Here is an 18,463-nt window from a genome sequence, read left to right on the forward strand (position 1 = left end):
CCATAAACAGAACTGACATAATCCTCAACGTTAGCCTTGTTAATGACCAAGCATTTAAAAATGCCAATCATTATTCTTAGTATTATACTGATATTTTTATGTGCTTATTTTTCAGTCAGCTATACTGTTTATTGCGTGGTCAGCCAAGATCAAAAAACAATTCAGGTGGTCTGCTAACAAAAAAGTTTGAGAATCACTCTACTAGATAGACGTTAGCATTGAGGAGAGTTTGAAGGGCTTCTGCTTTGAAATCTATAACACAAAAAATAATTTCTAAAAAATGATATGACTGCAAAATATATATATACAGTACTTATATGATGCTACCATTGTAAAACAAAAAGTATGTTATTTTGTGATTTATATTGCTACAATTATTGTTATTTTGTTATTTAAATTCTATTGAAATAATATATTTCTGTTTTTCATAATAACAATAAAAAGTGTGTATTTTTAAAAATAAGGCAAAACATTTTTGAAAACTGTCCAAATTGCTTATTTGAGTGCTGAGAATGAAAAATATCCAAAAAAAGCCAATTTTTACCATGGGAATTGCCTAAATAAATGGGCAGCTGGGTGGTTAATATTTCTGATCTTGGGTTGACCTAAAGATTTGGAATGTGGAATGTTTATACAGGATATAGGATTTTGTATCTTGCTCTTAATTGTACTGTAATTCTTGATGTGTATTTTTTGTATACAACTGTAAGTCGCCCTGGGTAAAGGTGTCTACTAAGAAATAAATAATAATAATAATAGCAGAACTCCACCAGTGCTAACTTCTCAAAAGATCCTCTTTTTCCGGAGTAAGTGACAAAGTGCTACAGGTATAATCAGATCTGAAAAACTTCTTGTTATAAAATACTTTGATGAGGCTTTATTGTATAATCACTCCAATCTGGAAAGGGGTTTGAGGGCATTTCCAAAATATTTGCAGATCATTATTTTGACAGAGCTAAAACAAATGGATTCCGGCCAAATCTTATCTCGAATACCAGCAGGGTCGTCAAGGAGAAGGGAATGCCTCACATCTTGTTGTTTTTCAAAATGTTTTTTTACGTTCCTTTGCCAAACAGGTTTTGCTCTGCTTCAAACTGGATTAACAAAGACAGTAGCGGATGTCAGATATTGAAATAAAGAGATCCCATCAGTCAGTCAACAGGTTGTAACATACAAAACACACACAAACTTCACCAAAAGATTACAATGGCTGTGGAATGGCTGTAGTCCAATAGAGGCCAAAGAACAAGCAAAGGCTTCTTTCGTTGCATCTGCCAGGGTTTGAGTGATTCAACAAGCATTTATTCTTGTTCCAGCAAAACAGACGGACAAAGAGAGCCCCTTTGAAACCCTCCACATCCCAGGAGCCAGTGTTACAACAGCAGGATCTTAAGTGGACTACCTCTTTAAGACAAGCAGTCAGCTGGATGCTGGAACACTCCAAACACTGCCATTTATATACAGTATGATTGACTCCTTACCATGGATCCTTTTTCTCCGGGTGGGCCCAAAGGACCTGTGGGACCTCGGTCTCCCTATAAAAGAAAACGGTTTTCATAATTTAGAATTGTTGCACCTCGGACCTGAGCTTCTTCAGTAATTAATCTTTGCTCTATGTTTGACTCCAAAAGCATTATATTTATTTATGTTATGATGTAATGCCTATTTACAGTTTACAAAAATGTCAGCTTTGATATTCGAGTCTAGCAGAATTTGCGTCAGATTTTATCAATTGCATGTGCTTCTGGGTATAATGGAACATAGCTGATTTGAGTTAGGCAGTAGCCTGTCTGTCTAGCATCTTCATTATTAAAATATGTTCATGCTCCAGCGGGCTATGGAAGGAGGTTCACCATAGCACCCCCTATTTGTAAGGCGCCCAGGGAGACTAGGTGGAGACTAGTGTCTGAACTCTGTCTTCCAAGGTTCAGTAGCTTGGTAAATCCACTGCTGAAGTTCACCGGGGAGGCAATTTGCTAGACAGAGGGAACAGATACCCTTGAACTTCAGTTTTCTTGGTCCAGTACGGGTTATAGTAGTGAGGTAACATTCAAATTGGGCATTAATCTGTCATCACATAGATTCAATACGTCTATATATAGATAAATTAAATCACATAGATTCAATACGTCTATATATAGATATATAAAATCGAAATGGAATGTATCAGCTGGTGTGTTGACTCTATGTGCTGACAGATTAACGTGCAGTGTGGCTTGAGGTACTGTACAGCCGCATCTGTTTTTTAAGTTTAAACAAGCACTTCCTAAATACATTGGTATGTGTGTGTGTGGGGGAGTGATATCTGCTGATACCTCTGTCAACAGTGACTTCTTCATCCTCCTTATTGTGGGAAAAATTGTGAAGGTACCTTTTCTCTAAATCAATGTCAGACATGCTCCTAATAAATACCAATCTTTAGAATGATTGTTTGGAGGCTTTGGGGCACATTCTCTTCAACAAGGGTGAATTCATTAACTTCACTTTCTTTCCATTGAGTCATTCTACCACAAGGTGTACAGGTTTTGAAACTTGTACTCCTGGCCTGACATACACATGTACAGACGTGCTCAAATTTGTTGGTACCCCTCCACAAAAAACAAAGAATGCACAATTTTCTCTGAAATAACTTGAAACTGACAAAAGTAATTGGCATCCACCATTGTTTATTCCATATTTAATAGAAATCAGACTTTGCTTTTGATTTTTTATTCAACATAATATTGTAAATAAGAAAACAAATGAAAATGGCATGGACAAAAATGATGGGACCGCTAACCTAATATTTTGTTGCACAACCTTTAGAGGCAATCACTGCAATCAAACGTTTTCTGTAGCTCTCAAGTGAGACTTCTGCACCTGTTAACAGGTAGTTTGGCCCACTCTTCCTGAGCAAACTGCTCCAGCTGTCTCAGGTTTGATGGGTGCCTTCTCCAGACTGCGAGTTTCAGCTCTTTCCATAGATGTTCGATAGGATTCAGATCAGGACTCATAGAAGGCCATTTCAGAATAGTCCAATGTTTTGTTCTTATCCATTCTTGGGTGCTTTTAGCTGTGTGTTTTGGGTCATTATCCTGTTGGAGGACCCATGACCTGCGACTGAGACAGAGCTTTCTGACACTGGGCAGTACGTTTCGCTCCAGAATGCCATGATAGTCTTGAGATTTCATTGTGCCCTGCACAGATTCAAGGCACCCTGTGCCAGGTGCAGCAAAGCAGCCTCAAAACATAACCGAGCCTCCTCCATGTTTCACTGTAGGTATGGTGTTCTTTTCTTTGAAAGCTTCATTTTTTCGTCTGTGAACATAGAGCTGATGTGACTTGCCAAAAAGCTCCAGTTTTGACTCATCTGTCCAAAGGACATTCTCCCAGAAGGATTGTGGCTTGTCAATATGCATTTTAGCAAATTCCAGTCTGGCTTTTTTATGTTTTTCTTACAAAACTGGAGTCCTTCCATGAAGCCCACTTTCGCTCATAAAGCGACGGATGGTGCGATCAGAAACTGACGTACCTTCACCTTGGAGTTCAGCTTGTATCTTTTTGGCAGTTATCCTTGGTTCTTTTTCTACCATTCGCACTATCCTTCTGTTCACTCTGGGGTCGATTTTCCTCTTGTGGCCGCGCCCAGGGAGGTTGGCTACAGTTCCATGGACCTTAAACTTCTTAATAATATTTGCAACTGTTGTCACAGGAACATCAAGCTGCTTGGAGATGGTCTTGTAGCCTTTACCTTTACCATGCTTGTCTATTATTTTCTTTCTGATCTCCTCAGACAACTCTCTCCTTTGCTTTCTCTGGTCCATGTTCAGTGTGGTGCACACAATGATACCAAACAGCACAGTGACTACTTTTCTCCATTTAAATAGGCTGAATGACTGATTACAAGATTGGAGACATGTGTGATACTAATTAAAGAAACTAATTAGTTTGAAATATCACTATAATCCAATTATTTATTATCTTTTCTAAGGGGTACCAACAAATGTGTCCAGGCCATTTTAGAATATCTTTGTAGAATAAGCAATAATTCATCTCTTTTCACAGCTTCTTTGCTTTATTCTATGACATACCAAAGGCATGCAAGTATACATGATAAAATAGCTTTTAATTTCATCACTTTTCAGGAGGAATGAAGCATTATTTCAATGAGCTGTAAGGGTACCAACAAATTTGAGCATGTCTGTATGGTCATATTTTTCTGCAGGTTTTATTTTCATGTGTTTTCGTGTGTATTTTCCCCAAAACTGTTTAAGTTTGAAACTTTATTTTTTAACCCTCCATAAATATTTCTGCAAAGAACGTCAACACTATCTGTGATATCAGAAGAAATCATTACGGTCCACGGGTTGCTAAAAAGTGTTGATCCAGACTTCTGCTTGATGGGTTGGGGTGGGGTACACATTTTCAAATTGTATAGTTTCTAATAGTGTTTAAAAATATATACATTAATAAAAATACCAGTCAATTCTATATTTTCTCAAAAAAATGATTTCCCTTCTAAAGATCAACAGATACAGAAGTCACTTCTGTACCAGTTTAAATGACATAAACAAAGTATAACACTGAAACGATCGTTCCTGACAAGCTAATTGGCTTAGAAAGTGTAAAGCAAACATCATTACCTTTTCACCAGGCACTCCAATTAGACCAGGAGATCCGATTAAACCAACAGGCCCCTGAAAGTGAAGGACAGAAGAAACATAGATTTCTGACTGTTTAACCTCAAGGCATTGAGGAAGAGTTACAGATTTCCATTGGGGTTATTTTGCAATGCCGTCATGTTGTTCTGTATTGTATCATGCTCAAAACCCCAAACAATATCAAACTGGGAGGTCTACAGTCAAGCATCTGGACAGTATACAATAGTAACATAGTATACAATAGTAAATTGCCAATATGTGTCATGTCATGTCACATTGTATATTGTTTTATGCTTATTTTCCCCTGCTGTCAATATTCCCCTGGCAGTATTTGTTAAATGACAGTAAATGCCCATCTCTAGTGCTATTCACAACGATGACATCAACTGCAATTTGCATTGGTTTTACCATGAGCATGAAACACGGCTGGTTTCTTTACTGATTTTCACCTGGCTTTTATAAGAAAAGAACCAGGAACAACAAAAACACAGTATGACAAATTCTTGGGAAATGTATAAAACAGCGCAATTATGGACCATAATTATTTCCAGAAACCATGTCTGGAAAATACCAATGGTTTGATGCCAAGCCAAGCCATGAAACTGTAGTTTGCATACTGTATGTAAAAATGCTCTGCAACAGAACATTCAGACATATGCAAGCTACACCTTCTGACCACTGGGAACAGTTTTCCCTGTTCCTGGACTGATATGCATGAAATAAAGTAATCTCTACTGTCATAGTGTACTTTTCAATGTGTTAACTGTATGCAATACAGGCTTAAAGCTCTATATTAATAACCTATTTAACTTATGTGTGTGCAGTAGGTCAATAATAAAACCCTTGTGTGTGTTCTGAATAAAGTTTAAGATGAATACAAGACATTTGCAGGTAATGGAAATATCTTACAACTGTCATATGTTAGAAAATATGCAGTACAATACTTACAATATATAGTACAGCTGTTATAGTCAAAAACATGACCATTTGAAAGCAGCCCATCAAGGGACACAATTAGCATTAAAAATGACTGCACTTTTAAAGCAGTTAAGAAATAATAAGTCAGTATTGTTCTGTTCAATTGGGGAAAAGAACCACATTGGAGGACACAAAGCTGGAGGTTAAAAGGTTTCACTTAGTTAGGGTCATGTTTATATTAACATGAAGACCAGCAGGCTGATGTGACCACCCTATACCCCATAAGAATCAGTCACTTATTTTTTGGAGTAGTGTTTTTAGGATAACCAAGGGTAGATGGTTAATATAAGAAAGAAAGCTTTTGACAAAGTCCTGCATAAAAGATTAATTTTCAAACTGACCGCAGTAGGGATTCAAGGAAATGAATGCACATGGATTAGGGAGTGGGTAACATGTAGAAAACAGAAAGTACTGATTAGAGGAGAAACCTCAAAATGGAGCGAGGTAACCAGTGGTGTACCACAGGAATCAGTATTAGGTCCTCTGCTACTCCTAATCTACATTAATGATTTAGATTCTGGTATAGTAAGCAAACTTGTTAAATTTGCAGATGACACAAAAATAGGACGCAGGCAATAAAAATGTGCATTATAAATATCATATGGGAGACTGAAGAAGGAATCTATGAAAAAGACCTAGGAGTTTATGTTGACTCAGAAATGTCTTCATCTAGACAATGTGGGCAAGCTATAAAAAAAGGCCAACAAGTTGTTCGGATATATTGTGAAAAGCATTGAATTTAAATCAAGGGAAGTAATGTTAAAACTTTACAATGCATTAGTAAGACCTCATCTAGAATATTGTGTTCAGTTCTGGTCACCTCATTACAAAAAGGATATTGCTGCTCTAGAAAGAGTGCAAAGAAGAGCGACCAGAATTATCCCGGGTTTAAAAGGTATGTCGTATGCAGACAGGCTAAAATAATTGAATCTATTCAGTCTTGAACAAAGAAGACTACGCGGTGATCTGATTTAAGCATTCAAAATTCTAAAAGGTATTGACAATGTCGACCCAGGGGACTTTTTCAACCTGAAAAAAGAAACAAGGACCTGGGATCTCAAATGGAGATTAGATAAAGGGGCATTCAGAAAAGAAAATAGGAGGCACTTTTTTACACAGAGAATTGTGAGGGTCTGGAACCAACTCCCCAGTAATGTTGTTGAAGTTGACACCCTGGGATCCTTCAAGAAGCTGCTTGATGAGATCCTGGGATCAATAAGCTACTAAACAACCAAACAAGCAAGATGGGCTGAATGGCCTCCTCTCGTTTGTAAACTTTCTTATGTTCTTAAGACAGCACTGTTAAGTGTAGTAAAAAATCAAGTTGTGGCTTATCAGGGCAGGGTATATCTTGATGAAATCAACCCCCTCGTAACACCAGCTTGCAAACCAATGGAAATGATTAAAAATGTACTTATTTGGCTGAATATCATTTTACATTCTTTACAATTTAGTATTTTTTTCTCTCATATTAAGATAACATTTTATTTTGTATATTTTTCCATAATACAATATATCTTTCCACTAATTTCAAAGATACTAACCTTTTTTTCTCTGAACTCAAGTTATTAAACAAAAACACATTTATTTATTTTTATATCACAAGTGTGGGTCTATCCAGCGTGGGACACTTGAGCAGAATAAGATGCTTACCGGAATTAGTTTCAAATGCTCCAGGTCAAGGTTATATCTAAAAAACTGGTTGAAAAGAACTCATGATAAACAGGGTTTGAAATGAATCCGCATCAAAGCATAGTCTATTGAAAAGGAAAGTAAAGACCCCGGCAGATAAAATAATCCCTGAATTAACTGATTTAATATTAAGAAATTACACATTTATGGGGAGGGGCTCATTTACGTTGACTCCCATACCAAGTTGTCCCTTAAGGCAAATGGTTTTTGAGAATTATTGTTTATTAGGGTGACAGTTTTTCTGGGTTGCAGATTGTAGGCTGTTGATTTGAATTATGTTTTCTTGGGTTCATAAAGGTGTTGACGAACAGGTCATAAGATGAAGCTTACACAAAGAAAAGGAGCTTCATACTTCCCTACAAAGTATATAGAAGCTGTACATGTGCTATACTTTCTCATGTACCTTCTTATTAGTAAATGAGAACCATATGCTATGGAGAGCTGTACCAAAGATCTTCTATATACACAAGATAGTGAACTCTGCCTTTTCTTCCGTCCCTGTTGAAGCGGTGCATCATGGGAATCTGAAGAGTTCCGGTAGTGACTTTTACCCTATCTATATAATGTAAAATCTGCATCATTTCCTATTCTAAGGCTTCTCTTTATAAAACAATAGTATGGTTAAACATGATTCACCTAGATTTATTTAGAGACACCCCTCCTTAACACATATGTGTTATTATTTCTATAATCAATGTTTTCACCTGGCCTGACAAGAGCTCTTTATCACCGAAGTGCAGGAAGGAATTACCACCGTCATGCATATTCATGAGCAGTCAAGACTGGGGCGTGGTTTGGTTGATAAGGATAGACAACAACTAGTACTACAGTATAATGCCTCGGAGGTTGTGGCAATATTGAAAAAAATTGTAATATCTCCCTTTTCATTTTTCCACGGGATGATCTTTTGATATCCGTAAATCAAATATAAAGTTTAAGAGGATATCAGTAAAACATACATAAAATACATTAAGAACTGCTATTGTTAGAGTATTCAAAACTTCAGTCATGAATTTCAACTGTAACTGAGAACTGAGCTAAGAATATAAATACAAGATCATAATTTAAACAAAACGTAAATTTACATATTTTTAAATGAAGCAGTTGCTTTAATTAATAAGTACACATTACACTAATACACAATATTTGTAATAATAGACATATTTTTAATAGACACTTTTAATATTGTGTAAACAATAAATATAAGGAGAAAGGATATGAAACAGACTTCAACCTATGACAAGCTTTTTAAAGGAATACAATTTTTTTTCTTTTTTTTTAATAAAAATTTAGTCGTTGCCAATTATTTTTTATTATTTTTCCCCAATTTGGAAATGGCCAATTATTTTTAGGTTCAGCTCACCGCTACCACTCCTGCGCTGACTCGGGAGTGGCGAAGACGAGCACACGCTGTCCTCCGAAGCGTGTGCCGTCAAGCCGACCGCTTTTTTTTTTCACACTGCGGACTCACCATCTAGCCGCCTCAGAGCTACAGCGTCGGAGGACAATGCAGCTCGGGCAGCTTACAGGCAAGCCCGCAGGCGCCCGGACAGACTACAGTGGTCGCTGGTGCACGGTGAGCCGAGGACACTCTGGCCGACCTAACCCTCCCTCCCCCCTGGCGACGCTCGGCCAATTGTGCGCCGCCCCCTGGGAGCTCCCATCCTCAGTCGGCAAAGGAATAGCCTGGACTCGAACTCGTGACGTCCAAACTATAGAGCGCATCATGCACTCCACGTGGAGCGCCTTTACTGGATGCGCCACTCGGCAGCCCGTAGGAATACATTTTTTAAATGAAGCAGTTGCTATTAATTAATAGATACAGACAATAAATAGACAATGCATTTTTAATAATGGACACTACATTTTTAATAATAAGGCATACTTGCAACTTTAGTATCCATGTTATTTTTAATTTTATGTATTGCTCTGTTTTGTCCGAAACAATTTATATTTATCAGAATTCAAATCATCAGACATTCTGTCAATTCGTACAGTTCGTACAGTGCTAAGAAATAAAATAATAATAAAAATAATAATAAAAATAAACATTAAAAACAGATATATAATTTATACAATAGATGCCGCTTCAATAGAACCAATCCTGTTTTTTTGCTTATTGACAACTTTCAGATAGAGACAGCTTTTTGATGGCTACCAATCAGCATCTACTGTATGTAAATAAAAAGCTGAACTCAGGAGTTGTAAAATTTACAAAAGATCATCCCGCGGAAAATTGAAAAGAGAGATATTACTATTTTTTTTTTTTTTTACTGTGTTGCCACAATTACATGCAGAACACCTCAGAGGCATTAGTACTATTTGTAGTAGTGATTGCAATAATAATAATAATAATAATAATAATAATAATAATAATAATAATAATAATAATAATAATAGGCGTAATCTACCTGCTACCAAACCAAACCAAACCACGGCCCAGTCTTGACTGCTCATGAATATGCATGAGCAGTCAAGCACTTAGGCGATAAATAGCTCTTGTCAGGCCAGGTGAAAACATTGATCGTAGAAATAATAACACATGTGTTAAGGAGGAGTGTCTCTAAATAAATCCAGGTGAATCGTGTTTAAAAATGCAATTGTTTTAAAAAGAGAAGGCTTGCAATAGGAAATGAGGCCGATTTTACATTATATAGATAGGGGGAAAGTCGCTAGCAGAACTCTTTGGATTCCCATGATGCACCGCTTAGGCACGGAGTTCAAATGTTAAATCAGCGGCGTTGACCATCTTGTGTAAGATCTTTGGCGGTAACTTTCTGGCTCATAGGGGAAACATTACGTAAGCACCTGCAATGACTTACAAAGGTCGTCCAACATTTTGCCCGTTGAATGTTATCATTTGGTTCCAGTTATTTCAGTGAGTTTTGCAGGGTGCAGTTTAAACATGGTTGTACAGCATGTCAGCTGGATTTGCCATTGGGGCAAGTGCTGTGGAGGAGTACATGGATCATGTGTAAATGAATGTAGGCACATGAAAGCCACCCTGACCCTACCATAAACATTAGGACCTCCAGAGAAAGAATTCCACTCCATACATTGAGACTTAAAATTAAATGTGTCCATTTGGCTTTGAGAATGTGAAATACATTTTAAAAAAAGAAAACAAATATTCATAATATGCCAAATATAAGTTTAACTCTGATTAGTGTGTTATCTAATCTTGAGAGAAGAATGTGAGTGAGCGAACAAACATCAACACCCATCATTCGCAGCTTTTTCGTTTGGTGAACCGCTTTACCCATTATGTACCAAATAAATGTATTTGAAAAAATCTGAAACGCAAGCGGTAATTATGTAATTTGATACATTCTAAATCAATATATTGTCAGAGAAAAAAATGTAAATCCTTCCTTTGGCTACAAACGGCTGCGTCGTATTTTGAGGACAGTCAAAATAGACGTGCCCGTAATCAGACAAGTCAAATTCCATGCCAGCTATGAACCTCAGCAAATACAAAATGGAGCTTTAGCATCACTGTGGGTAAGAAGACACAAGAAATGTATACGTTTTAGGCTTCAGTTTCTTATTTTATATTGAGGCATTATAAAGCACCCCAAGGGCTATATTTGCAGAATTAACAGTTGCAATTAGAGTAAGTTATCATAACAATATAGTTAAGAAGAACACTTAAATAACAGGTAGATGTTAGTTAAAAATGCTCAAAAAAATTCAAGTAGCCTCAAATTAGGACAATGGCACTTAATGGGTTAAAACGAGACTAATTAGACCAGTAGACTACCTTTGATTTCATGCCAGGACAAAGTGGGAAGGCCTAAATTTCCATAATCACAGAAAAGTCCCAGCACAATATACAGAGGAACTGGAAACACTTTAAACAAGCCCCCAAAAATTAGCTGCAAAAAACTAGTGAATATAAATTGACATGTGTCTGAATTGATTGAGAGATCTAATTATAGTTTTAATGATTGTTAGTTTTGAAATTGTGTTTAGTATTGTGCTAGTGACCTCTAAAGGTTTTCCTCCAAAATTATTCTTTCCAGGTACTGTTGCACTTGTGAGGTCAAAAATAGGACAGTGGGTGATTTGAACAGTATGGAAATTAACATGGGATAAATTTGTGTGACCTTTCTTTTACTTGACAAACCATGCATATAGAGCTTGTATTGTCAGTTACTTTTTTGGAAAGTGGTAGAATGGGTTTCATTAACGTCCATATGGTGTAGATCTTTTTAACATGTGCTTGCAAAATCTCTGTTGTCTTCAAAAGAGCTGTCAGCATTGGGCTGGCTATTGTATCAACGTCCATATAATATAATAGAGCGTATCAGGCTTACCAGTGGTATTTATCTGCAGATTCAAACTCTTTGTAAATAGGAACAAAGTAACATGCATGTGATTTAAACCAGGTTGTATTACAATCTGAGTAGTATTATCACAACTGAAAACGAGAGTACTGATACCTCCTCATAAAACAGGACAGATACTATTTCCAGTTCAAGGCTATTCTGGTACAGCAGCCAATTGAAACTGCTGTTACATACCACACAGGTCAGTTTATATTAATTTTACAGCATCTATATGACAATGAAATGCCCAGACACACAGCAGTTGGTTTTACTGACTTGTACAAACATCTGGTAAAGTGCTCAATCGAAACACACTGAACACTTTATTTACCTAAATCACAGTCCTGCTACATTTGGCTCTTGAAAAGCATGGGTTTTGACTTCAGTCTAAAACACGGACCAAGCTTTCTTTTTGGCTGGAACAAGCCGCAGGAAACAAACTTTGCATATTAATGAAGTAATACTGGCAGAACCACCAAAACTGTCGTTTATCAGAGCAGTCAAATGACAAATAAAATATATCTTTACACAGAGGAAAACAGTACTGCCATCTCATTCATATCTAAGGTTTTGAAGATGAGGAATGAAGATGTACTCAGACACTGAGAACCACCAACTAACATGTATGCCACACTGACACAGAGGTTAAAACCATAGCAAAACGTGCATAGCAACTGAATGTGTAAACAGGAAGCCTGCTAATAATGGCCTGAAATTGCTCATCATTAGCTATGTGAAAAGTATTGAAAGACTTACTTGCAGCCCAATTTTTCCAGCATTTCCTGGGTCACCCGGCTCTCCCTGTAAATAATGTTTCAAAGCAAACGTAACCATCTTATTTTACATTCAGTTCAGTTTAGAACTTATTTGGCTTTGTGAACCCATACAAACAAAAAACAAGACATACTGTATGGTAATATTTTCTATAATCTACAGCATGGCAGCAGACAGTACATAGTATCAATAATACAACTGTCTTATATTATTTAAGGATTCAGAAGTCCTGTATGTAGGGAATTGCTGTTTGTGACTACTGACAGCATTATGTTCTTTAAAAAAAGGATACAAATTGCATTTTAGTACAAAGACATTGATAAACCTGCCCATCATCTTAAATATGAAAATAACTTTTAAGTTACTGAAGCAGCTGCCAGGGCATTCAAATGAGAGCAGTGACCTGGCGCCTGTAGTCCTGAAAGGATATTACTACTTATGTAATGTAAACAGGCTAGTGTTACTGTGACCTACAGAATAATATTACAACATGATTGTGACATAAATGGATGGATTACGGTGGAAATGGGACATAAACAGAGTAGCATAATACTGTAGCCCCACTGTGATATAAACAGCATTGCTATATAGCTCAGCCGTAATGTAAATAGAAGGCATTGCCAGGCTTTTCTACATGTCTGTGTATAGAGGAATTCATACTGTCATATTATATCACTCAACTGTTTATACACAATGAGAAGAATGAAACCATTAGCATGAATAACTTTATCCCTACCTTCAAGCCTTCTGGCCCAGGCTCCCCGATATATCCCTTCCTTCCTGGTCTTCCCTATAATGTAAGGAATATATATATATATATATATATATATATATATATATATATATATATATATTTTTTTTTTTTTTTTTTTTTTTTTTTTTTTTTTTTTATTTATTGAAGTCAATAATTGGCATAGATAAAAGCTAAATGCTATTTGCTTACATCACTTGTTTTTCAAATACATAAAAAAATAATACAATCAATAAAATAACACTTTTTAAAATGTTTTTAGCTGGGATCTACGCAGTGAATATATAATATGATACAGCTAGTAAACAAAAAATGTTAAGGACAGGAAACTGCTTCTTCTGAGTTTTACAGATCACAGGAAGTGGTTTCTCAGGACTTGAAAAGAGGAATCAATTTTGATTAAACACATACTTAAGCATTTCTGCTTCTGAGAGAATGGGTCTGCCTCAGAGAATCAAGATGATTTATGTAATTAGTTTATTTATTAATTTAAAAAACAAGACGTAAACTAGGCAACATCTGATTTTCAAAACAGCCATTTGAAAAATAAACAGTTGTTATTTAAAAGCTCTGACTAATACATTTGAAGGATAAACCAAAACACTTGACTCTTGAGTGAATTAAATACAGAAACTTACAGTACTTCCAAGACCCCCTGGAGGTCCAAGGAGCCCTTCATCCCCCTACAGAAAAACACCATACAAAACAATTCAATATATATGTGTGATGCTTTACATAGAACATGTTGCCTTGCAGAGGCTGGATAAAAAATGGAAACAGCAACACACCTTTGTGAATAGCCCACCCCTCACACATCATTCTACCCCAGTGATTCAACACTTTGAAGTCAAGGCCTTGATGAGTGTATTCAGAAAGGCTGGAAATCATGCTGGAATGGCGACCCTGCACTCTACTCACTGACTAGGATGATTTTATTTTATGCTATTTACAGCCTGAAAACACCAAGATTTCACATATGTAGCTATGTACAATATATAATGCTGTTTTTGCGATGCAATAAAACACATCTGTTTTTCTTCATAATAAATAAAAATACACATACAGTCTGCAACACTGGTCTAATTGATAGAAATTGCAATAGGAAAACACAGTCACGCAATCCTCCCATAGCCTAATAATGATTTAACAAAAGGAGCTGAAGAAGATTGCACTACAAAGCAGGCACAATTGTCTGCCCCCCCCTATTGGAGATACTACTTATGGAACATAATACAATACTGTCTGGAAACTACAGTAGAATCCATGGACTCTTCTGAATTTCGGAAAAAAAAAAAAAACAAGGGGCAAGACCTAGTGGAATATTATACCCAAAATCAAACAGTGATGCATCATGCGACTTTAGCTACATGTACTAAATGTACTCCCTCACATCAATCTTGAGATCCACTCAGATCAGCTAAGCTAATGCATGGAACAGGAAGACGTATGGGAAAATACAGGTCGATGCCATCATTCCTTCACCCCCTCCCAAACATTGCAAGATCTCGCACAATGCATTTTTCTGTCTGGCTTTGCCAAGAAGCCTCAAAGGAATGTCAAGACTGGGACCAATGGGATAACAAAGATGCTGGAGGATGCACTTATACTGTAGATTTCAAAACATTCATCTTAGGAAAGACTGCGGTTCTGTCTTTGACGAATGGCAACAGTGTCAGTGAGACTTGCGGTGTATCCTACAGTATAGTGATAACAAACAGGCATTTCTTCTTTCAGAATCCCGGTAACTACATGTGTTGTCATAGGAGATGGAAATATTATAGTATAGGATCCTGTCATTTGAACCCGAGTTTGGCACCCTTTGAAATACTTCACCTCAATTCCTTTGGGCCCAGGGGGTCCGGGGGGTCCTCGATTACCTGGTGCTCCCTAAACAACAGGGTGAACCAATTAAAAGTCACATTTTATAAGCAAAGAGTGGATGAACACATATAATTAAAATAAAAATACCAAAATGTTTTGAACCATAATGAGTCATTAAAAGAGTAAGGGGTAGTAGCTCTGGAATCAATTATTATTTCCCTGTGAATCACAAATCATCATACAGGCCTCTTCAAAACCAGTCTAACTAATGCATGACATTAATCTATAGAAAGCGCAGTAGATGTGCTTTGTAGATGACATTGTTATTGCTGTCGCTAGACTACAGAAATAGACAACTATGCCAACAACGGTTGAATGTTAAGGGTATAAATCCAGGCATAACTAAGTTTAATTTAATGTGAAAGTAGAAGGAACTGAAGAACAACATGATATCTGCTTTGTTTTCTGATGCAGGTCCACAAATGACTTTTTCCTCCAAGACAATTAGAACAATGGAGACCAACCCTCGGATTTCATTGTAATTATAGTGTCGCTATCTTTTCTAGCGAATTAAAAAACTATCATGACTGGGTTCAGTTATTTAACACTGCATGTGTTATTCAGTGCTCTTATAAAACTATAGCAGTGGCATAACTACATTTGAATCCTGGGTAAGTACATTACATGAGGCGTAGGTAAGATAGATAATATGCCCAAGGAACACACAAATTGGAACAACTCAAGGAAAAAAATGATTAGATATTCTCTATTTCACTTTTTACATTGTGTGCTTCCAAGTGTCTGTAAGGATAATAAAGTCTAAGAATGACCTGCATAATGCTTTGCAGAAGCACTGTATCATAGAAGCATTCCATACTGGGCTACTGTGAACATGAAGTTTGTGTTAAATGATTTGCACGTCCAGTGCAAGCACGGCCCTTAGTCACACGTTCAAATTGTCAGCTTGTTCTCCTTAGTGCTCTTACTAAAACCAGGGACACAACCAACGGTATGCTAGCTGCACAGGAACAATCTGAAAACAACTGTAATATTAGAAGATTTTGACAATCACATTTATCTACCTTTGGACCATGTGGGCCATTTGGACCTGGAACACCAATGTCTCCAGGAAAACCCTGGAAAAAAATAAACTCTCATTAGTCTTTTTGTAGAATATAATACAGCAACACAATACCTATAATACATGTGAGATATGGGCCAGATGCTCAAAAACACCAGTTATAAATCTAAAACGTACAGAGTAACTGAACAAATAACTACAGAATTTACGGTTATAGAATGTTTTTGCGTGCATTGCTCTTTGTTGCTAATAATGCAGTAATTTGGATTAAAGTAAGAATCTAGCGCAATATGTTCCTCAACTTCTCAAAATAAATACTAGAGACACCTGTGAAGTGAAGAAATGCTATTCCGATTTTATAAAATCCAACTGCTACTGTATGTACAGTATATATGACAAAAACTTTAGGATGGGCGCTGTCCTTGGAAAATAATATACTTGTAAATCTTGATGAGTTTGTCCAGTTATGACTATAAAACAGTAGTTATGCTGTTGGTCAGGAGAGCCAACACATGGCACATGCCTTTTCCTAAGAAACTGAAGAAAAGTCTTAACACATTGGAACATTGGTCAGTTCTTACACACAAGAGCCTTTGGGACCAGTTGATAAATCAACTTGAACATTTAATAACACATTTTTCAAACCTGAGTCTGATACATCTAGAATTACTTCAGGAGACGATGTTTGTTATTTGGGCAGAATTCCTGCATATGGTATATATACAAAAAACAAAATGTTTGTTTGCAGTCCAGAAAATGAGCCATTAAACTGTTGAGGTAGTAGCTTAATTACATGAATCATCATTTCTGTACACAGACTTTCATAAACTTCTATAAAACCTTATTTGAAGTACACCAGAACTGCCATAAATCTTGCTAATTACTGTGATATAGCCCCAATAAAACAGTCTACACATCCTCACAAAGCTGTTTTTAAACTGACATCAGCAGACCCGGTGCTACATTAGGCCACAAGTGAAATTGTGATCTTCGATCTCTGCCTCGGCAAGTATGTGAAAGAACAGAAAAGTTTATCATGGTAAAAAACAAAGTTTACAATGGGAAACTGAATGCACTGAACCATGATAAACATGTATATGCAAAAGCAGTCGTAGTTAGACACTTCAGTATATATGCAATATATATTATTGAAATAAAGCATCTTTTCATTTTAGCTGTTGAACATATCTTGGACTGAAAATATCTTGCTCAGGTTGAGCTTCTTTAAAAACCGGGCCACATACTGGATCGATCTATAAAGTATATTTTTTAAATGTAGTACACCCAGCCAGCCACACGGTGGCATTTTATTTTAAAAAGCGATCAGATTTTTACAGATTTACAAATGTTTCCTCACCTTTCAAGGATTGGGCAGTACTTTTGTTACAAGCAGGGCTGGATTAACCCATCACAGGGCCCTTGGCAAACATACACTTCTGGGCCCCTATCTTCTTATATGAATAACAACAAATATATATATATATATATATATATATATATATATATATATATATATATATATATATATATATATATATACAGACGTGCTCAAATTTGTTGGTACCCCTCCACAAAAAATGAAGAATGCACAATTTTCTCTGAAATAACTTGAAACTGACAAAAGTAATTGGCATCCACCATTGTTTATTCCATATTTAATAGAAATCAGACTTTGCTTTTGATTTTTTATTCAACATAATATTGTAAATAAGAAAACAAATGAAAATGGCATGGACAAAAATGATGGGACCGCTAAGCTAATATTTTGTTGCACAACCTTTAGAGGCACTAAAGGTTGTGCAACAAACGTTTTCTGTAGCTCTCAATGAGACTTCTGCACCTGTTAACAGGTAGTTTGGCCCACTCTTCCTGAGCAAACTGCTCCAGCTGTCTCAGGTTTGATGGGTGCCTTCTCCAGACTGCAAGTTTCAGCTCTTTCCATAGATGTTCGAAAGGATTCAGATCAGGACTCATAGAATAGTCCAATGTTTTGTTCTTATCCATTCTTGGGTGCTTTTAGCTGTGTGTTTTGGGTCATTATCCTGTTGGAGGACCCATGACCTGCGACTGAGACAGAGCTTTCTGACACTGGGCAGTACGTTTCACTCCAGAATGCCTTGATAGTCTTGAGATTTCATTGTGCCCTGCACAGATTCAAGGCACCCTGTGCCAGGCGCAGCAAAGCAGCCCCAAAACATAACCGAGCCTCCTCCATGTTTCACTGTAGGTATGGTGTTCTTTTCTTTGAAAGCTTCATTTTTTCGTCTATGACAATAGAGCTGATGTGACTTGCCAAAAAGCTCCAGTTTTGACTCATCTGTCCAAAGGACATTCTCCCAGAAGGATTGTGGCTTGTCAATATGCATTTTAGCAAATTCCAGTCTGGCTTTTTTATGTT

At 36.7% G+C, this 18,463-nt stretch overlaps 1 protein-coding gene across 1 annotated transcript in view; it reads right to left on the reverse strand.

The window, feature by feature from the left end:
- Positions 1-18,463, reverse strand: part of LOC117401193 (collagen alpha-1(XXIV) chain-like) — a 142,791-nt gene that overhangs the window by 52,652 nt on the left and 71,676 nt on the right. The window contains exons 20-26 of the mRNA XM_034001689.3: positions 16,067-16,120; positions 14,997-15,050; positions 13,802-13,846; positions 13,149-13,202; positions 12,395-12,439; positions 4,623-4,676; positions 1,482-1,535 (exon numbers count right to left, since the gene is read on the reverse strand). Coding sequence (XP_033857580.2) covers positions 1,482-1,535; positions 4,623-4,676; positions 12,395-12,439; positions 13,149-13,202; positions 13,802-13,846; positions 14,997-15,050; positions 16,067-16,120 — 360 coding nt within the window. The remainder of the gene's footprint in view (positions 1-1,481; positions 1,536-4,622; positions 4,677-12,394; positions 12,440-13,148; positions 13,203-13,801; positions 13,847-14,996; positions 15,051-16,066; positions 16,121-18,463) is intronic.

Source organism: Acipenser ruthenus, chromosome 10 (genome assembly GCF_902713425.1).
Source record: "Acipenser ruthenus chromosome 10, fAciRut3.2 maternal haplotype, whole genome shotgun sequence".
Taxonomy (NCBI): Eukaryota; Metazoa; Chordata; class Actinopteri; order Acipenseriformes; family Acipenseridae; genus Acipenser; species Acipenser ruthenus.